Consider the following 23,254-nt stretch of genomic DNA (forward strand, 5'->3'; position numbering starts at 1 on the left):
GCATTGTCAACTCCCATTAATGATGAAACTATTCCACCGTTGTATCCAGAATATTTTCTCCGACCTACATCCAAAAGGGAGCGAAGACTGGAAGAAGCCTCTCAGTATTACAGCTTTGGCACCTAGCACAAGTATAAAATACTTGTTACAGACAACAAAACAAGTTACAGTAAGGATTCTGACACTATCCTAAAAATGGCAGATCAACAAGAGAACTTCCATCAGCTTGTTTATTCATTAAGTCTCTAGCCCTATTCCTGCGTTCCTTCCATCACCCTAAACATCCTGCTCTTACCCAGAATTCATGCACCAGTCCTTCAGCTCCATGGTCCACGTGTTTTCCTAGCTTCCCCAAAGGAATAACTTTTGCTGGTCTTAAGAGCTGTACTGTACCTAAACCAGAAGTTGTAAAAGGGTTCTTCAGAGATGTGCACAGTTCATGACTGACAAGAATGCACCTTAACCGAACAGCAAGCTACTGAATCAACCTCTCAAGCACCCAAATTTTGAGCTGAATAGTATTTGTGTGTCCTCATGAACAGCAGCTGCATCAGGGTTACTTGCTGTCTTGATACAGAAGATTGTTAACAACACTATCCACAGTTGAGGGGGGGTGGTTGTTTGGTTTTTTTAATAGTCAAGAAGTGTTACTTGAAACCAGCTCATAAGCTTTCTTCTTATTTTAGGCAGTAAGAGGAAAAAAAAGTTCCTGTCAAGAAGACTTTATCTGATCAGTACCAGTTTGAGAGGTCCTTAAAGTAGGGAAGGGAATTAAGGTAGGTTCTGCTCACTTAAACACAGGTTTTTTGTTTTATTCCTCTAAAAGGCCATCCACAGAGGTGATAAAGTAAAAGCAAGCACACAGAACCATGAAGCAAGCAAAAAAATTAAGAGATGAAAAGGTAGGAAAAAAAACCAACTCCTTCCAATATAGAGGCAACATCTTTCTTAAAACAACTTTACTACAACTAGAAGTAAATCCCATACAATCTTTGGATAAAAGCAGTGAGTTGAAGTCACTATATATGAACAACACAGCTGCTAAAGATATGAACAGAAGAGATTTCATTTAATATCTCCAAAGTCTTTGTTCCCCCCCCTCCCTACCTACCCCCCCCCCAATTATGTTAAGACCTTTGTGAATTCTTCCATATGAACTAAGCAAATCTCCAACTTCATATTTGGAAATGAAATCACATTAGTTTGGAGGACTTGTGACTCCTATTATCAAAACAGGTTAATGAAACTCTGCCTAGTTTATAGCAGAATATCTTAATTTGCTAGAGTATTTTTTGCTTCTGTTAGCTCATAAGAAAACAGTTTTCTGTTTATTTTTTAAGGGTAGTTCTTCCCCTAGATTTTCCAGGTAGATAAGCAACCTTCCTGTTGACAGCAAGCTTGTAACCATCTTTTGCGTGAACTCCAACAGTAGTATTTCAATCACTAAAGGAACTTCAGTTCTAAAATGGATACTACCTTGAATATACACCCATAGTTGAAGTTCTGACAATTTTTTTTTTAATGCTACTTTTTTATAAAACAGTTTAACAGAAAGTAAAATATTTAAAGGACTATTTCTACAAGTACTACTCACTTCAGAAGTACCAGTGTTGGCCTATTGTCAATCCTGAAAACATGTAACCTCACATACACTAAATAAAGTGATCCTTATGCAACTAAAGAGCAGCCTTAGATTTTCTGGCTTACATTACAAAAAATGAAAACAGTGTTAAATTACCTTGCAACAATACCAGAACCTTTAAGTTTCACAATTGTTCCCTTTGTGTGTTAATAGTAAGAAATTAAATTAAGGGAAAAATGGACCACAGAGCAAGTACTCAGAACAAAGATCACATTAAAAAAAAGGCAATTATCTACCATGCCCCTGCTCACTGGTGACAGTTATCTAACAACAAAAGACAGAACTGGGCTATAAAAGCAGGAGTTTTGTGCAAAGGAGAGGAACTGATATTTAAATTCACTCAAGTCCTAAGACTAAATGAGGCCATAAGGAATGAATCTAGGTAAGTTTTATAACAAACAGCACCATTTACTGGCAAAATTTAATAAATGTATCAGTAGGACAGTGTTTCAAAGCAGGACTGCCATCAGTTTTGTAGTCACCTCCGCTTGACACTTTACTTCATTAACATGTTTTAGAGATTGACACAAGGCATCCAGTTGAAGTCTTTTTACGTATTCCTGAGTCATAAGCTAATAATAAGTTACTATACTTACCCTTTAGTACCTCAACTTTCTTTACAGTTTAGCAAGATTTACTTTTCCTCATCATTTAAAGTATGCTTTCCTACATCAGGAGTTCAATCTTTTACAGCTAGTTAAGAATTGTTATTAATCTAAAGCCAAGAAATGGCATTATTAAGCAACCCAAATCCTCACCTCAGACTACACCTATTATAGGGGCTCCTGGTTGTGCCTCAGGCAGTACCTATGTGATTAAGCACTATACAGTCTTCACAGACAAGTAGATTTTTTTATACCCAGTCTTTGTTCTAACCACAAAAACAAACCCTGAAGATCATACATAGGCAGTAGAGCATCCCTCATGACTTAATGCAAATCTATTTCTAGGCTCTTCCTTAGACCCAGTAACCCATTCTTTACCGGATAGATGGTGATTAAGGCATACTGGCAAGCACTCAGCAGCAATAAAGCCTAAAAGGAGTAGGCTACATTAGATCAGCACTAGGTCACTTAAATTTATACTTAAGACATTTTACCACTGTCCACAGTACTTCAGCACATAAAACTGTTTACCTAAAAGGTAAATCTGGCAAATCAAGACAGGAACCTATTGTCTCTTCAACTCTATCCTTTTACACATGAATTAAAATGCCACAGCCACCAAGCAAGATTTGAAATAAACTAGGGGAAAAAGTTCAGAAAAGTATAAGATAGAGGATTAAAGTTTAGACTGACTTTCTAATCAGGCATTCCTCCTGTTCCCATCCTGGCCCACAACAGGTTCTCATACCTGGCTGCAGTGATGGAGTTGCCTACACAACTGACCTACAGGAATACAACTTGCCTGAAATCTATGTATTTTCTGTTTCTTGTATGGTAACACTCAGACAATTCAACATACCGATTCCTTTGCCCTTATATGGAGCAAATAGAACAGCCAACCACCTAACTACTTAAAGCTAATCAGCGTTTGTTATTCAAACAAATTTAAAAGACAAGCTTGTTTTCTATTGCCATTTGTATCCTTATTCCAAGGAATACACAGAGCTCAGGATCAGATTAACACCATCACAAAATCGTAAAAGTAACAGCAATGTAATTGAGGTTAAATCCCATATAATAACAAGACTTTCTGCTGTTGAACACAAATCCCTCTACAGCAAGTATATTCTTACGATTAGTACTACCCACTGCTAGTGGTCAAAGCTTTTACCCTAATATACCTGCAGAACTGAATTTCAGGTAGTTCTGAAAACTCAAGAAGTCCCACAGGAGTAGTCTTGAGTTGTTCTTTGTAGCCATCCACCCCAAGAGCATTCTCATAGTTACACCAATCCTGTTAATTCTCGCATGAAGCTTTGCATAACAAAAAGGAAGAACATTTTAGAGGATATGTATCCTGACTTCCTTTTTCTCCACAAATACACTATTTTATGTAATGTGATTATATATAATGTATGTATCTATGAATTTTTATTTTTATATACATGCACACATATACACACATACACAGATGTATATACATACATATGACAACAAAACACACAAGGATTAGCAGAAAGTATTTGCCAAGAGAATTCTTTTGAAGTGCTATTTTAAGGGAAATCTGAAGCATTTTACCTGTTTTATAACTCTGTGATCTATATATATCCCTGAGTTCTTTCATAAGTCGATCTGAAGCCTGAACTGACCCAGAGACTGCACCCTGAAACAAACAAAAAAGATGCCAAATAAGTGAAAAGTAATATTTATGAACAGCTTTATTTTCATTACAAAGTTACACTAACTAGAAGGTATTAAGCATATATTAATTTCTGTATTAGGATTCGGTTTTTGAGAAGTTACATATTCTAGTGAGCAAAGACTACCCAAAAGAAATAAGACACTCCCTCTAAAGCAGCACATTGATATATACTACTACATGGCATAGGTGATACAAACTCTTAATCAAGGTACAACAGACATTTTTCTGTAAAGGAGTTTAATCTCTTTGGCATTTTGATTCCCAAGATGGATCCACAGTACATTTCTTATAGGGAAATACTTCCTTTCGCCTTCTGCTCTTATGCACTTGAAGAAAGAGTAAGACTAATCCTAAGGACAAGCTTCTGCACATAAGGTTTTACTGTCTTCTCAGCAGTATATTTTTATTTGGTTATGAAAAAAGGTACAGGAGTTGGGAAGTATCCACTATAGAACAGCAGCTTTGGGATAAAGGAAGACCAATCAATGTATTTCGAAAATGCAGAACAAAAGCAACACTATTATTTGCAATAGAGTGAAAAAAAAAAATCAACATCTACACAGAGGAAGACTAAGGTAAGCAAACCTTAAAATACCAAATATTTTGTTGTGATTTGACATAGTTCTTGTGGTTTATGCAACCCGGGCAGAAATCTCTTCTGTTCTTTTAGAGCTCAGTTCTGTATTACTCAGCATCTCAAAGTGATAGAAAACTTAGCATACAATTTCTGAACCTGATATTTCAGCCCAAGATACAATGCTAAAGCAAAAAAAAAAAAGACAAGAACTTTAAAGTGACAGGCATATATAAAATATGACTGGCTCTAAATACCACCAGTTATTGACAAACTAATGAACACACCAGTTATCAAGTAACTGATGTCTACTTATATCAACAACTGCTGCACTGGATGTGTTCAGCACACATCACCAATGCTGACAGTTCTGTGACCTTAGTATTAAATTCTGCCTCAATTTTCTGAGTTTTAAAGTGAGGACAGAACTTTTTCCTCTTACAAAATTGAAGTGCTTATTTAGAATAACATTATCACCAAGAGTAATTAGATTACTCTCTCCGATTCAATGCCAAAGCTAGCAGGAAAGATTTTGATATTAAACCTTAGATGTTACATGCTTACCCTGCTTCTATATTCCACCTGAAATACCATTTTACATTCAAGATTTTTGGAAGACAGAGATAAAAATTAGCATTACAAGATTTAAAATATGGAAAAGGAATGAGGACTCCAAATGTGGTAAGGTACCTATCACCCCAAACCCCAATCCTGTGAAACTTTGGCCTCCACCGGCAGTCAGTTTCCCAAAGGTAGATTATTTCATGAGACCCATGCAGTTTGCTGCTGCTGCTGCTTGGACTTCAGTCACTCCCACTGAAATACAGGCTAATACATGTGGCTTGGAAGCATGATTTGGGGGGCAAGGCAGGGGGAACCCACCACCAAACACAAAAAAAGCCCCCACCTAGAATAAAGTTAAGTTCAGCCTCTCTATAGAAAGTACTGGATGATTAGTTTATGGGTCTGTTTTTTCTATTCCATCTAAAAACTTAGAGATTTGTTTCTTCAGTTTCCTTTCAGATACTATGAACATCTATAAACAGATCCTGTTTGGATAGAAGTGTCAGAGAAGTATTTCTGGAGGAATCTGAAGCAGTTATGACCATTGTCTAATACCTGAAATGTCATCCCTGTTTGCCTCAAGTCAACAGTGATAATATATATTCTACAAGTTCTTAACCGTAGGATCAAATTATTTCTTAATAAGGATTAAATATCCTTAGTACTTGATGTAATCAGTAATAGTTACTAGACGGCCTCCACATACTCCTTTGTCTTCTCTGTTGAGTAGCATCATACAACATGCTTAGCTTCACACTATAATCTGTAGACTGTTCTTTTAAGCTATTCATTTTCATACTCCACTGCATTTAATTACGCAGATTACTGAAATTCCACAAGTTTTTCTTAACAGACTAGTATGAAGAATGAACTTTGTAATTAAATATGCAAATAAAAGGCAAGTCCTTTCACCTGATTAAATAAAAGCTACATAAAGACAGGGCTCCAGACAAGTCATTTCTCAGTTTACTGAAGCCCCTGTCTCTAGAGCAGTACCAGACAGAGAAGGGATTTCTCTTCCTTTAACAGCAAGCAAATGCAGTTTTGTGGGGAAAAACTGGTTGTTTATATGTTATTTGCAGATTACTACTATTTATACCCACTATTTGCAGATTAGCTGAAAAAGGAAGCATTACACTGAACAAGTTAATACAATGCAGTGTAAACCACCATTCTCTGTAAAATTGCTGTGCTTCTTCAGACCTGTACTGAGGGTGTTAAGGTTAAGACTCATTAATGTGTTGAGTCTGGAAGAAAGAAACTTCATAGAGACGTGTCAAGATTTTGGCTTTCTTCTGTGCAGAGCTGTGCAATATCCTTGCCTCATCTGCTGTATTTCTTACTGAAAATAGTAATTTTCTTACATTTTTCACAGAATATCAACCTCAAAATACAGGCAATTTAAAAACAACTTAGATTCTCAAAGACATCCTGTGGAAAATTAGTTTCCTCATTGCATCTTTATTTCCATCAAATTAAGCTACTGAACTTCTGTAAGTAATGTTGGAAGCTCACCTTGGCATATGAAAATTTAAGTATCTTCTGTACTGTAGTAATTTAAAAACCAAAACTTAACACACCCACATACTTCTGAGTGCCATTATAACTGCTGATAAACCGAAGGGGTATTAAAAAAAAAAACCCACCAAAACAAACCACATTAGAGTGTGTAAGCTAGCCTCAGTAGACTTCGTCTGTAACAGTGTTTTTCACCCTTTTTTCCTAGGCATTTCTAGTTGGGCTGCCCACTCCTTATATAGCAATATTAAATATAATTAGACTTGCTACTCTAAAGAATCTATAGACTGCAAACCAGTAATCTACGATCAAGAGAAAGAGGCTAGCAAGCTTAACCTAAGAAGTTTAGCACAGGAGCTTACTTTACGTGCTCTGAACTAGCCTTGGAGGAAGCTGAAGAGGAAGCCTGCAGAAATTAACTGCTATACCTGACGGTAACCTTAATGCCAAACACCGCTGCTTTGAAGCACAAAGTCTTCATTCCAGTGTCACTTTTGGTTTTTATAACTACTGTTAAAGTGCAGTTTAGAACAGTACTACTTGCATCACACCACTGCGTGATACAGTAGAGCAGTGAGTTCAGTTTTGAGTGTAATGGTACTAAAATTAAAAACTTTAACTTTCAATAACTCGCTATATGCAAATTATAATTTCAAAGACTGAATGAGATATAAATAACTGTGTCCTTCTGGAAAGTGGGACTTACCACTCTAAGGGAGATAAAGCTCCCATTTCTCCAGTTGTGAGATCAAGAGTTATAGTTGCAACTGCCTTAGAAATAACTGGTCAATCATGGGATCTGACAGGTATCTATCATGTAGGCTTGATGCCAAGAGCAGAAAGGCACAGCCATTTGATTTGTAAACTGAAGAAGTTAAGAGAGCTGCTAGACAAGCCCCAAGCGATTTTTTTTTTCCCTATTAAGTAATCAAATAGGCACAAAGTCTCACTTGATTATCCTCTCCTGTACAAGCATACTTGTGGTTCTCCAGAACAATAAGCAGGCAAGCTGGAGAAATCCCTGCTACAGGAGGTAAACATCTATGTGGACAACATGCTAATTGCTGAAGTTGCAAATAACAGAAACACCTGGTGCAGGAATTCCCAGAGCCAAAACTGTTGGACATGAAAAATATTCATGAGATGCATCGCTACAAGCTTGTCCTGTTCTCAAAATCTTCCCCCTAAGGACACACATCTGCCATTGTAAAAAATGTGAAACTTTGGTCCAAGTCAGTATAGGCATTATATTTTTCAGAAATGTTTCTATCCTTAATTAGTATTTTAGTGTGAACATATAAATTTGAGTAAAATACTTTATCAAACAGTTAAGCAACTTCTAAGAAAACTAGGACTTCAGAACTGAGCTTCTGCATTCGCAGGTCAGTAGGGCACGCCCAACTGTGCAGAAATCAGCACAGCACATGCCACTGCCCTAGCTGTCTGCTGCATTAATTCTCCAGAGATAAGAGGTTTTGCAGCCTCAGCTTTTCTCCTTTGGACATTTTCTTTTCCCCTTCCACCCCTCAAAACACAGCCAAAGTCTCCTCCTTAAATGAGTTATCTGAGGTAGGAGGTGCAGTTCACTGCAGTTTTAAATCCAAAGACCAGATTGTCTATTTTCTGTCTGATCAGAAAAATACTGTTACACATCAAGACAGTACAGTAAATCACCTCACAATACATTTCAGATAATTCAGCCACAAGACCAAAAACTACCTGCTAAAACTTAACACAAAAAAATGGAAACTCCTCCAAGATAATAAAATCTAAAGTGACCCCAAAAGAGCTAAAGAATACAAGTTTGCTCTCTTGTCACTGAACTTTCTCAGTATTTGTGCAGAAGTACATTCATTCCTGGAAGTTAAAGTAGATTCATACTTACTTCAAGGATTAGACTGAAAATGGAAATGACACCTTAGACTTCATAAAATCTGAAGATGAAAGTGGAGACATTTGAGACTTCAAAAAGGAAGTGCATAAACTCCCCAGTAGGAAATGAAAAAAGCTAATAGCATTATCTAAATAAGAAAAGCATTAATCTCTAAAATGACTATGTGGGGAGAGACCTCTGAAAAGCAAGCAGCAGCAAGTTGTTTAATATTTGAAGTTAATGATTCCAGTTCAAAGACCTTGTTTTACTCCCAGTAAGCAAGTGGTTCTTTAAAGTTATTACAATGCTAAGAGGAGGATTAATTCTTGCTCCAAGTTACATACTGTACCGCAAGCCAAATTTATTTCCTGATGCCAGCAAGAAGAGTAGGATTAGGGATACTGCCAAGGAAGAGAACTCCTTTACAAAATTAGTGGATACATATTCTTAACTTGTATAAAACACACAAACCCTAAAAACTCCTATGACAACAGCCTTGAGCAGCAGAAAAATGTCTTCAACCTGTTAAGAAATGTCTTTAACCTGTTAAGAATATGCAAGAATGGGACTGCATGCACTCCTTTCCTATGGAAAAACTTTTAGCATGATCCGTAACTTCAACCTGCATTTCAGCCAAGAGGAGAGAGGATGACACACAGATTTTGGCCAAAGAACACGTAAGGAAACTGAAAAGTCTTCTGGTCGCATTGGGCACCAGTCAAAGCCCTACATTAGGCTTCACATTCCCTCTTCCAACAGCAAGCATGTAAATGGCATGGCTTTGTTTTACTTTGCTGAGGAAACAAAGTATACCAAAACAGCTGTGTAGTTTGTGTGAAAACCAGACTTTGTTTAGTCACTACATTTAAATTTGTGAAACTCATACTGTCCTTTAAGAAAACCGCCTGTGAAGGGCTGTACAGATTTAAATTTTACCTTATGTTAGGATACTGAGCAAACTTCTGCTATATTAGAGCATGTTTAATATGTTCTAATAGAAGTCCCATGTTCTGGCAGCATAAAGGGGCATTTAAGTGCTACTAGGTTAGCTCCTTCCTAGGTCAGTAGTGCTGCTATAGTTTTCAGTTCTCAAGCACTTAAGAGTAAACCCTCACAACTCCTTTGAGAAATTATTTAAGCAGTACAAGTAAACCCTCACAACTCCTTTGAGAAATTATTTAAGCAGCACAGCTATTTCTGGTGACCCACAAAAATACCATGGTTCCTCAGCAGCAGTTGAATACCCTGTTCCCTGGACTCAGCTGACCTTGTTTGTGCACCAGCATCAACGAGAGTGTCTTGGCATGAGAAACAGCTATTATGTAAGTTGAATCTGCTGTTGTCAAACAAAAAAAACCAGCAGTGCTCATTTCAGCTCCACTAGATGTGGAGGGAAAAAGCAAAAGGAAAGGCAATATTTGCCAAATGGAAAAGTGCAGATTAGCAAAAGCAAATCTGCAGTTTTAAGAGGCTTTCCACACCAAGGAAGAATGTTGACACTACAAAAACCTTTTTTCAGTTCTACCAAATTTTTAGATTATAGTAAAGCAGACCATGCCTTTCAGGCTGCAAGAGGATTTATTTTAACAATTAGAGAGTCTTTACCATTAGGTCTGAGTTATAAATGCAAAAATATACAGAATCTTAATAGGCATCTTCTCAAACTCTGAAGAAACATTTCAGTTTAAACAAAACCAGTAGGTGATCATTGTGCTTATGGTTAGTCAAGTCTTAAAACAGACTTGACTATACAGCAAAAGCAGTTTGGCACCTTATGTTTACCTCCTTTTAAAGAGTGAAATGCTGATCAGGTTTGGGTTTTTTTTGTTTGGGTTTTTTTTTTTTTTTTGAAGGGATGATCATTACTGTACACTTTCCTTCAGACAACCTTATAGGTAACTATTGAATTCATACACAAATCAAAGTGCCATCTCCTCTAGCCAGCTATCTCATGCTGCCTATTTCAGCAGAACATAAGTCTAAGGTATTTTTGACAGGTTTGCACTCAAGTCATATTAGAAGAGCAGTGGGACAGGTGCAGAAGACTTTTAGTTGAAGAACTCTGATAGAAGCATTTCTATTTTATTTCCTTTGCAAAGCAGATGACTACAAACTGAAACTCTTTTCCATGTTGAAGTGTCAGTAACTAAGAGGAAGACTTTTTTTTTCTAAACTAAAGTTATTTAGGGCCAGTAATTCATGACAAGAAATAGTCAAGATTCTGCTAACTAAATGAGCCTTTTCCCTAAAATCTTATGGTAACTAGATCTATCAGGAGTGCATCCAATATTAAAAGTGGATTGGATTGTCTTGGCTAGCACCAAGCACTTTGGAGGGATATAGTTCTTCCTACAAATCCAAAGAGGTTCACAACAGCAATTCTCTTGAATCTAATACAATTTTTAAGTGCAATTTAGGCCTTTTAGAAAATATTTACTGGAAAAATCATAAAGTATAAGAACTGGAACAAAGCTGGTTCCGTGGGCAAAAATCCAGGTGTTCCCTACATACCAATACTAAATCTTATTCCTTCCCTAAATACTTACAGGTCCCTCCCCTGTACCTAACTATTGCTCACATCCTCAACTATTAATGAGAAATAGCACATCTTGTGCCTGGACATGATCTACATGTCTGCTGACTTGCCAAACAGCATATAAAAACTTATGAGCTCACACAGTAGCGGGCACCAGCTCAAGCACCTTCTTTCTGTACAGGTGACTTATGAAAATTTTAGAACCCTTACCTTTGGTTGAAATTGGTCATGAACAGAAGCACTGAATTTCATGCATTATACATTTTAAGCCTCTGTCAAACAAAAGTTTTGATTTCTTTGGAAGCCAGGCTAAATAAAATTAAGGTTGTATGACATCACCATTACTTCCTACACGCAGCTTTGAGAAGTAGAAGCTTCTCTGGAACTTGGCACTTTTGACAAAACATTTTTAAGCCTCTGGAGAACAAACAGGTTTTTTTTACAACTGCCCACTGGCAGGATCACTCAGAAAACTGTGATAATAAAACTGCAGAGCTGCTGAAGGCCCCTTGCTCTACGTCTGGCAAAAAACACCTCACCCTTCAGTGATTTACACATGGTGTAGATATTACTGAAAAACAAACTCATGCATAAAATAGATTTAAAGCACAGATTCCTGGGTTTACTAAGTATGTTAAGTCACCCATCACTTTTAATGCAGTCAGGTTTATATATGGCTTTGTTATTTTAATAAGGGCTCAGCAACAAAAGTCATGCTTACAACCTACATGTTTTCTGCTGATTCTGCAAGGAGGACTACTGTTCATAACAAAGGCATCAAGCAAGAGACAGAGGGACAACCAAATGGATATCTCTAGAAATCAAATTAGCAGTTAAATATCATTAACAAGTGGGAAACCTGGATTTATATATGAGTTGACTCTAGTGAAAAGCTAAAAGATGCTGCTTCGTCCAAAATGCCAAGAACACCCCAACCCAATTGGACAAAATAAATTATGATAGCATTCTCCCAGGCTGAATGAGAGTGCTTTGAAGTAGTTTTTGTGCCTCTGTGGGATGTGGACTGACAACTAACTTCCTGTGCCAAAGATTTTGATGAAAGATGAGTCCATTTACTAAATGACCTTGGAATCTTAGCTGGCCTATTCAAACTTCTCCAAAAAGAGCTATTTAGGTCCCATAACTTGAGACGTTTGTCCTCTATATGCTGAAAGTCAGCTACAGGTTAATTTATGTCTAGGTGCATAGCAGTAGGCTTTATTTGCTGAAAACCATTTCTATTTTAAAGCCAGAAGTATTGCAAAGAAAAAACATAAATCATTAACTCACATTTAAGTGATCTTGCCTTTGATTTTTTCTGATTTTTTCTAAGATTGCAAGGTTCTCTTTTTCAATGCCTTCATCCTCAGATTTCTTCCCATCAGCTGGTTCCTCCTCCTTCATATCATAGTGATCCAGATCTTCAATGTCCTACAGGATAGAGGAAAATTCACTGTAAATAACTTAACTATGCTCTTCATTCAACAAAACCCTCTCCAAGGGCATTTAGGGATACAGTCACATACTGCACCGCACTATGTATTAGTGATTGTTGGATGCCATTTCTATTTTGCTGTAACTTTACTCTCTCAGCCAACAGTATTCACTCAAGTGTAGGGAGCCTTCACAATATGAATGAGACCCAAATTCACAACATGTTTTTGGTCACAGAAACAAGCACAATAAAACCTCTGCAAGAAGTTAAGATTATAGTGAATTAGCCCATTAAAGTAGGTAGAAGACAGGAAGTTAAGGCATTTTGAACAGGGCTTAAGAATCCAAAAGTAACCAAAGTTAGGGTGTCTCCAAGACGTGTCTAAAAGCAGGCTCTTTTTTTAACTAGAGTCCTACCTGTATTACACTTCTGGCAAACAACGATTAACATATCTGGCAGAGCTACAGCAACCCTTCAAGAAAGTAAAATATTAGAAAGCTACATGTACTTTATTCAAGGTGAACATTTCAACTGAAGATTAGATGCAGCAATTTTGGAATTAGGATGCGAGACAAAATTATGTGGTCAAGTGTTCTGATCACACAAGCCAACATTTCAGTTCTGAGTTCTAGACTAAGACACTGAAAAATCTTCCACTCTGTATTCTGAGACAGGGTTATCCTGTTGCAGAGGAGCCCACTGAACTTAAGACAACTGCCTGAAAGGTGATTCAAGTGCTATTTGTGGAGGGGAAGGATGTAAATACCTTGAGATGAAAAAGGAAGCACTACAGCAGCCATACCAGCAAGCTATAAGTACACAACTATCAGATATGCTCCAATATGCAGTGCTCCACCACACCTATGGCTACTCTTCATGCACCATCTGTTTGCGTGGCAGGAAAACCTGGCCATAAATGCAATTTCAAGGATGTCTTATGTAGTACACACCTATCTGGTGCCCTAGACAACACTGTTTCCTCCAACCATAACAGATTTTAAACAGAGTATTCTTTAACATGCTCATGTTTCTCAAAATAATGATATAGGCCTGGGAACCGTAAGCTGTTTTCAATTTAGAAAATGGACAAGATTACAAGTTGAAGGTATCAGTGCCACACACAATGCCACCTGACAGCTTATAAATAATGAAAAACATGACAATTTTTTTGTCTGAAGTAAGTCAAACAGAGTGCAAAAGGCTACTTACAAGTCTGCAAGCAACAAGAGCCTTGTGGCAGCAGAATATGGTAGCATACATACTACCTTTACAGAAACCCTGGCTCAAACAGATGTGGTCTGGATCAGGCTAAATATGGTATAAGAGAGGCTGCTTCAAACTAATTCCAGAACATGGGTAACATTTAGATCTTTTCTAAAGGAAGACCTTTTATTCAGAGAATGAGTTGTTCATTCTTACTACACACCTTCTTCGTTAAAAATCTAAATCTGAAGTAGTCAGAACAGTTCTCCTATAATAAGGCTATTTCTAGTGGTTTAAAAAGCAAGCATCTTGGAGGTATTCTAACATGTTGTAGAAGTAATTGAAAGGGGTGGTTCTCACACAGTAAAAAGCGCATTAAAAGGAGCACAGTCTTGCCAGACAGTGACATAACCCCCTTAAAGTTTAGCATGTCTGTTTCAGATGTCCTTCCATTTCCTCCAATGGACTACAGTTAAAAACTAGCTCACCTGTTTAATGAATCAGCAAACTGATTTACTCTAACACCAGTCTGCTTCGATTTGGGAGGCACTTTCAACTGTATCAGAGCCAGTTCATATGCTGCTTGAAATAGGAGTTAATGCAAACTTACTGATTTGGCACATAATGTTATGTATTGTTTGACTAAAGCGCAAACACATGTCAAATTCTGGTATCCAAGTACCTCACAGCTGAGATCTAGGTTTAAGAAGAAAATTTCACTAGTTTTGCAGTCGAAGTGAAAGCTTGACATTTAGGTAAACATCCAAATTTTTAATCACCTTTTCCATTGAACTCTAGGGAGATTACATTTTACAGTTTAGCTTAATAATTAGCCAGCCACTGCAGCGTGAAGTGCCAAAATTCTACTAGATTAGGACAACAATCTCGTATCTACACATACTTCACCCATATCTTCTTCCTCCTCCTCCTCTGATGTAACTTCTTCTGTTGTTCCATTCTGCAATACAACAATGAGGTTTCTGCATAAGTTATGCCTATGTTCCTTTCTTTCAAAAGCAGGAAGTCTACTATCAAAAAGAAAGCAATATATATTAAAGTTACACTTATCAAGGTCTGCAAAGGACTGAAGTTTAATGTGAAAGATACACAAAGGTGCTTTCCTGGAGTATGACAGTGAAGAGATTTTTGCATGAAGCAAAGATAAACAGAATGTCACAATTAATTTCACATTAAGCTCTAAGTGGAAACTTAAGATTCAGATAAGGATATCCTATTCCGAGACAAGGACAAATGCAATAAACAAGTCAAGCACATTGTAACTCATGATCTCCTAACCATGAAAAAAGATCATGGCTCCGACTAGAATTCATATACATGCTAGATCTCTGAAAAGAAAAAACCCAACAAACGTTAGACCTCTGAAACTTAATGGATTTTTGTCTCACTACCTAGAAATTCCATGCAACAACTACTATCATCAGATAGCCATTGTTATTAGATTATTTGATAAAATACCAAAACAATACATTGAGTTAATTTTTTATGGCTTTCCATTTCAAGATACCACTTCAAGCTCAGGAAGTCTGAGCTGCAGAACTACTCAGGAGCATTCTGATATGCTTGTCCTCTGCTTACTCTTCCTTTGGCAAAGGAGGAAAGCCACTGCTGTAGACAATGCAGGGGACTAGATAGATCCTTGGTCTGACTTACTAAGGCCACTCTTATTTAACTTACAAATTATCTGACATTTCTGGCTAAGAAACCCTCCATAAGTTTGTTTCTGAGTTTTAGAGCATAAGCAAGACTCTTCAACAAAGCTAGTTCCTAATATTACAGGCCTGTTGCCTTACAGTTGCACTGCTATGTGGGTGGCTGAGAAAAGACCTATAGGATTACAACTGGGCACATGACCAAAATTAAGCAAGTTACTTGTTATTACTATAGTACTGTCACCACAGGAAAACCATCTGTTACACTACAGGAGTTTTTAGAAATCGTGTCATCTTAACATGTATAAGCAAAAGAAGATACCATAATCTTATTAAAAATACAAAAAAGGAGCAGTTACTGTCAGTTACCAGTTCTGTTTTCAGCACAATACAAAACATTTTAGTTAACCAGAACATTTCACAGCCCTTCACAACTCTTAATTTGTCAAGTGCACAAAAAGTAAACAAGGCACCTCAGACATTCCCTACCCAAGTAGCATATGGTCTTGATATCCCATGTCTCTGCAAGGGATTGAGGAGGAAGGAAAATATCAATAGTAGTTCATCCAAGTGCACACTGTAAAACATATACTCTTCAAGAAAAAGCAAACAGTGTTTAATCACATTTACATTTTGGAAAAAAGTAAATTTGGAAAGCAGTAGGAATGCACAGTGATTGGCTTGAACAGTATTTAGGAGGGAATTAAACTGACAGCACTGGTATCACATACACACCTTTCAATGGTACAGAAACTCCAAAGTAAATTGTGTAATAGTATCACACCATCATTAAATGGATTCTGCAAACAAAATTCAGATCAAGGACACCATAAAGCAACAGTGCTTCATATCTCAGTTCTGGCTTACACAAGGTTTAATCATTCCCACCATCTTGTTTCTTGGAGTTGAAAAAACAACTCCTTCATTGCCATAAGCAGGTATCCACAGCTTTTTAATTTACCTGTCCAGCTGGTAATGGCTGATCTAACATTTCAACATCTGGGTGCTGAGGAAGATTATATAATCTGCAGAGGTCACATATTAATCGCTTCAGCTGTTGAAGAAGCTATTAAAAAAGAAAACACAGAAATGTCTATTTAAACCAAAGCACAGAACAATATATTTTGAATTTTCTTCACATGTCAGTACTGAACTTTCAGTCAGTGTAGAGCACTTAAATCTGCACGCACTGGAATAAAGTTTAAAAAACGCTCTTTTTCTCTGTAGTCATTGTAATAATATCCCCACAATGGGAAACCAAGGACATGGCAAGTTAAAGATGGCTCCCATTCTCCTCATGTCAAGTGAAGAAAGCCATGAGCAAAAGAATAATCTGCTCTAGCAGCACCATCCATTCCAGGCATAGGTGTATCAGCCACAAATCACTAGGGGATAATCAAATGGTCATATTTCATGAGACAAGATGGTCCATTCCAATTTCCTAGGTTAAAGAATCAGATCTTCAAACAAGCAAGGAGGAACAGTCTGATTTTCCACATCCTGAATCCCTTTCTAGGGACATACCAGCGAGGCACTAGAAGCAAGACAAAACGCTGTACAAGGCATAAAAACTAGCTAACCTCTGAGCTAGAGCCCAAGTAGTCTGCTTGCCCTATCTTGTATCAGGTTGAGGCACAATCTGTTACTATCACCGATTTCTGTTTCCAGCTTTCAGCATTACATTGACTGCGTTCTGTTAACTGGAAAATATGGAACACCTTTCACTCACTGTAATGCTATCCAGAAAATAAATTTAGTTCTGCAGAAACAGAGAAACATTAAATTTGCTTCTTGACCACCACACTAATTAAGTGAATTTCCATAGCTGTTAACTTTCTCTAGGCAGCCTCAGAGTCCTAGTTAAGGCCAAGACCATAGAAGACTGGACTCTTCTTCCACGTACCAATGGGAGTTTGTCTTGCCACTTGTAGAAGGCAGTGTGCAAGACAGCCATTTCTGTACACATAACCTTCAGCACTACTAGTAGTTAACGCTTAGAGCGGCAACCTCCACTCTTCTTTAAGAATCTCTCCATAAAGGAGGGAGACTCAGGCAATGTGGCCTCACCCAAGGTACAGCATAGACCGCATCATCCTGAAAGAATGATACCTCTACAACACTATTTGGTGTTTGCATACTGTATTTCTTAAAATATACAATAAATTAAGGTACCTAAGAAAAATCTAGTCACTCCAAAGTTTTCTACATGTCTAAAGCCTTGCTACAGGCCAGTTTAAATGCTCTTACCTTACCCTACTGCAAGTGAAAATTCAGCCTCTGCAGGGTTAAGAACTCATTTCCAAGCCCAAATCACTAGCATTGATAAGCAAATGTTGTCCTTATGCTATCGGAAAGCTTCAGCACTTTTCTTCAGTAGAAATCAACATTCCTGTTTAATAGGAATGTTATTTATTCATCGGAGGCCATGAACTGACATACCAACCTGCATTACAAGAATTAATAACATTCTCTCCTATCACACCATGTTTGCTGTTTCTCTATCATTCGTGACAGTCATCCTTAACTCAAAAATAAAGCAGATGACACCAAAAGAACTGGTGTATCAGCAACACATCTCTCATGGTAGTTTATGTTGCCAGAAACTTTCTGTAACACTGGTGAAAAATGTGATTGTTAAGACCCTACACCTGTTTGAAACTTCCTGGATGTCTGAAACATCAGGAAACCTTTTAGCAGGCAGAAAGCAGGTTAATCAAAGTTACTCGTAGACAAAATCACAGGTCTTAGAACTATTATTCCCAATATTTGTAAGACGCTTAAAGTTGCACTGCTACGCATTTTGTTGAGAAAAATTTTTTCTCCTCACAAACAACACTGCTTCATGGAGAGTTGGAGCATAAACTATAAAATTTCAGGAATTGTAATTTTTCCTCACATAGCTATGTAAAGCTATGTTTACATCTGTTACGAAGCATACAAAAAATCTAAATGGTGGGGGGAAGAATACCACCACCAGGATTTGGCTGGTCCAAAGCTTGGAAAAGCAGATGAACACAATATTAGATGTGTCTTTACAGACAGAGACAGTAAGGGCTGGGAAGAGAGTTAAGAACTGCTTCCTGCTCCCTCCACTCCCCATAGTCTTCATGAGAAGTCCTGTCACCTGAGTTGAAATTCAGAAGGAATCTTTACAGCCAGGACCTAACGCATTGTAAGCTTCTCTCACTTCCTTCTGAACACAGCACTACTGCAAGGTACACAAGCACTCTCAAAGCAACAAACTGCTGGCACAACCTGGACCAAATTACGCAGTGGCTGTGCTTGAAGAGGTGTCTCCCTGCCTCCATCAGCACATTTTCACCTTCTCATTTGTACCGGCACCAGAGATGACACAACCATACAGCAGCTTACAAGCTTCGTGGCAGATCAATTCCTGATGTGCTGCAGAACATAAGCACCAATTTCACCATAAAGGGGGAGGCAGGAACATGCAGCTGAGAGCAGGAACCCCATTCCTTGGCAGCAGTCTACACTTCGGGGTTAGCTTAATGCAACTGTCAAACTGCAGTCTCATTTTTATAGCTAAGATGTTTTACTTGACATCAGCTTCTACAATCTGCAAAGGTGTTGGCAGAGTGAGAAGCTGATCCCGTCTCTACAACCCTTCTTCCTCATTACTATGTTTTTCCTCCTCAGGAATTCATTTCATACCCTTGATCCTTCTGCCACGGATCACCATCACCATTATCCCTTATGCTCTGCTCAAAGGTATGAAAAATCATAGGATAATTTGGGCTGAAAGGCATGTCTGGAAGTCATCTGATCCAACCCCCTGCTCTGAGCATGGCCTAGCATGATTTGGTATGTGTTAATGATACATGAATAGACTGTATCAAAAGGGATAGCAGATTTCTGCCATGTATTAATAATTTAAATATATTTCCAGGCTAACTTCACATACTTGGCTAATGTAAAATGAATGCTTAACACACGCTTTGCTGCTATGAAGAAGAGTGGGCTATCAGTATACCAATAGTTTCCCTGGAATACAAACTCCCTCAAGCAGAAACTAAACAGCAACTAGAATGCATAATCCACAGGGTACTAAAGGAAAAATGTAAATAGTCTGCATAAGGTAAATGCTCAAGTGACCAAATACAATGTCAAATTTATAAGTTAATGATACTGATTATAATTAATATAAAAATAACTGCAAAATATAAAAAAACCATATACATCTATAATACAACTTTTAATGCTTCAGGAGTTCTGAGAAGTTGGTAGTTCTTATGGACACCATAATGCTGTTTTAGAACACAAAAATACCTCTTACAATTTTTTGCTTCCTGTGTTAACATCTTACAAACCTGAAAACAGTTTAGAACAATTTTTCTGAAACCTATCCTACGTTAGGCGGCCTTTTTAGGCATGAAGAGATCTTTCTAATGCAGGATGAAAGCATTAACAATTTTAGGATACCTTTAATGATATTAATATACTGCTGGGTTCACTATGAAGCACCTTGTTTTCTGATTACCAAGAAACATGGACTTCAGTAGTATAGTGCAAGTATACACATTCTTCTATACGTATCTATCTACATATATATACACACACTATATCTATATAAAAATAAATTAATTGGTAAGTGTTAGCCTACCACTGAAGGAAACTCCTGAAGAAGGACAGAAGAGGAAACAGAGGGAAGAAATAGCTGTCATTTGGAGTGCGACCACTACTTAGCTATCAGGTGGTCTGTGACAGTAACTGGCCTCACGCACATTCAGCAGCCTTGGGCAGTTTCAGAAAGTACATCAAAGCTTCTTCCTGCATTTTGTCTTTATAACCCCCAATGCATAATTAGTTGCTGCTGCATTGGTAGTTTGCAAGAGCCAACATTCTTTCCTGAAATGCCATCATGTGGGACTAAAACTAAATTCTTAATACAGAAGCAGTGTGCTTAGGGATAGCAGCTTATCCACGTTGTACACATACTTATGCCAGGAATTCTGTACTTTTGACATCTTCCATGCAAGTTTAAGCCCTCAAGGTTTGCAGAGTGTGAGAATTAAAGCTGCCCGTCTGAATTTAAGTCTATTTCACTACTGTCTTTAAAAAGCAAACCTCCGAATCATGTATAGTTATATTTAATAACCCATGAAGGAACATTCGAGACTTTAGACTTGCAACTGTAACTTCCATTATATTAAACAGAACAATGAAATTATCTTTTGCATGGCACAACCACTAGAAGGCAGCTGTCAGTTTCAGCTACCCACCAAGTCTAATGTAATGCTGATTTTCAGGATCTGAAAAGCAATTCAGGAGACACTAGGGATCAGAGAGAATTCTGTAGCCCTTTCATCTGCTGACTGGAACTTGTTCAATATGAACAGTCGAGCAGCTAAAGCCTCCAAACCTAATGCTATCTATGCTGATCATGTTCTTAACCTTTCAACATTTTTAGTGTTTTGACAAATTTGCATAACAAAAAGCACCATGCTGATGCCAAGGTAAGTAACACTATTTCAGACCCACAGAAGATTTTCCAGGAAACGTGCATGATTTTAACACAGTAAAACAGTTTTCCTTTTACCATGTCAAATGACAAGGCTACCATATACATAGACCTGTCAAACTTTTATGCCTGAAGAACATGTTCTTCAGTTTCCCAAACAGCTGATACATGTCAAAAGTTACAAATCAAGTAAAAAGGGCAGAGGAATACCAAAGAACACTAAATTAAGGTACATGTGCTAGCAGTGCTTTTAGCACATGTTCGCTGTGCTCAGTTGAGCTCCTGGAAGAGTCCAATGCAATTTCCCATTCAAAATTTGACTGCTCAATAACTTTGAGTTTAGAGCAACATGGCACAAATGATCCTTTAGCTGCAATAAATTAAATGAAAACTGGTTTGAACATTCTAAAAGTCTAAATTGAACTGCATGAGTTTTTAGGAGACAGCATGATAAATCAGAAGCCTCTGGATTTCTACCGGTAGTTCCTTATCCCTTCCTGCGCTACTCCAAGAAGCCTGCGTGTGAGTTGCTCCAACACCCTTGAAGGGGAGGGAGGGACTTGCATGGGGAAAAGTTGTAGGGAGAAAAAACAACCCCCAAACCGACAAAGCCAAGCCTTTTGAGCAAAACAAAGAAGTCAGGTTTTGTAGTGTAAGTATTTGCCTCTTCAACCACTCCCATTTGTCTTCATCTTGGCATAACATGATGTGGGGTGGATTCCTGAGAAACCAATGGGCCATCCACAGGTGTCTATTACATCAACCCATCAGCTTTTACATGGGCAAGTACAATCTTGATATCAGAAGCTGTTTTCTTACAACATACATAAGCAGTCTATGTGCATATGCAATTCAGCACAGCAAGTCCTACGCATGTTTGCGATAAAGCTTTCTACCTTATTGCAAGCAAACCTGTAGGTAGTTAAAGATAGGAAATATCTTGTTTAAAACCTTTAGTCTGAAACTACTAGCCACACCAGCTTCAAGCTGGACAACCTTTGAAAAGGGTATTTAAGAAAAAAGTTGATTTGGCCACATTTTCTGCTGCTATACTGTTGTATGTCTTTCTATGCAGAAGTCTCAAAGACTAAGAGATCTGTAACATTCTTCTAAATGTAGTTTAGTCTAGAGTTTAGGTTTTAAGAAGAAAATACACAACTGATAGGTGTGTCTCCTGTAATCAGATCCAACATAATACATTAAAATGCTCATGTTCCTCTGCAATGCCCCTTTGTTTTTCATTATGGCAAGGCCCATGAAGACCGTCACCTTCTTGCTAGTTTTCTGATTATTTCTGCTAGAAGTCAAATGCATCCTAAATATTCTTTAGAAAAATGAATTTACACATCCTTATTTAACATCAAGTATGCTTGATTAACATTATCCCAGTAAACATTACAGGTAAATGATTTCCTGAGAAAGAACATTCCCAATTTTTCCAAAACCAGGCAAATACTAAGGCCAGCACTTAATCCATGCAACAAGCAGTATTCTGCAGAGTGATTTGTTTTGTATGCACCACATACATGAATGCATTGCAGTACACAAAAATAAACAAAAAATGTTAAAATAATCCGTTAATAAAGATCATCCTTAAGGGCTATTTAATATCCATAAAGCTGAATTTGGAAAGGAAAAACGACACTTTAAATCACTGAATTTGTCAGCAGGCTGCAAGACTGCTTTTTGTGGAACAAAGTACATTTGTACTGAAATTTATCTCCAAGCAATATTCAAGGACACTTACTTTCCTGCATAGAATGGTGTCCTGGTTTTGGCTGGGAAAGAGTTCGTTTTCTTTCTAGTAGCTGGTATAGTGTTATATTTTGGATTTAGTATGAGAATAATGTTGATAACACACTGACATCTTCAGTTGTTGCTAAGTAGTATTTATACCAAGTCAAGGATTGTTCAGCTTCTCATGCCCAGCCAGCAAGAAGGCTGGAGGGGCACAAGAAGTTGGAAGGGGACACAGCCAGGACAGCTCACCCAAACTGGCCAAAGCTATAGTCCATACCGTGTGACATCATGCCCAGTATATAAACTGGGGGGAGTTGGCCAGGAAGGGTAGATTGCTGCTTAGGTACTAACTGGGCATCAGTTGGCAAGTGGTGAGCAATTGCATTGTGCATCACTTGTCTTGTATATTCCAATCCTTTTATTACTATTATTGCCATTTTATTATTGTTATTATTATCATTATTATTTTCTTCCCTTCTGTCCTATTAAACTGTTCGTATCTCAACCCACAAGTTTTACTTTGGGGTTCCCCCCCCCCCCCCGATTCTCTCCCCCATCCCCCTGGGTGGAGGGGAAGTGAGCAAGCAGCTTCGTGATGCTTAGCTGCTGGCTGGGGTTAAACCATGACAAATGGGAAGTTAATTTTTATATATGTATATATACACACGCACACACAGCTCTTATCACTACATCAAAAGGGTACTCAAGTGAGA

The 23,254-nt window shown here is 37.8% G+C and overlaps 1 protein-coding gene across 7 annotated transcripts in view; it reads right to left on the minus strand.

Annotated features, from left to right (window-relative positions):
* The window catches only part of UBE2Q2 (ubiquitin conjugating enzyme E2 Q2), a 54,193-nt gene that overhangs the window by 12,317 nt on the left and 18,622 nt on the right, over window positions 1-23,254 (minus strand). For 5 of the 7 annotated variants that reach the window (XR_005932335.1, XM_030013431.2, XM_030013432.1 and 2 more), the window contains 4 exons: window positions 16,284-16,388; window positions 14,554-14,610; window positions 12,305-12,445; window positions 3,826-3,910 (listed from right to left, as the gene is read on the minus strand). Coding sequence is in view for 6 of the 7 variants with exons in the window: in XM_030013431.2 (XP_029869291.1) it covers window positions 3,826-3,910; window positions 12,305-12,445; window positions 14,554-14,610; window positions 16,284-16,388 (388 nt within the window). In the remaining variant the exon portion in view is untranslated. The remainder of the gene's footprint in view (window positions 1-3,825; window positions 3,911-12,304; window positions 12,446-14,553; window positions 14,611-16,283; window positions 16,389-23,254) is intronic. The other 2 variants (XM_041123332.1, XM_030013433.2) reach the window with 2 other exon arrangements.

Source organism: Aquila chrysaetos, chromosome 5 (genome assembly GCF_900496995.4).
Source record: "Aquila chrysaetos chrysaetos chromosome 5, bAquChr1.4, whole genome shotgun sequence".
Classification (NCBI taxonomy): domain Eukaryota; kingdom Metazoa; phylum Chordata; class Aves; order Accipitriformes; family Accipitridae; genus Aquila; species Aquila chrysaetos.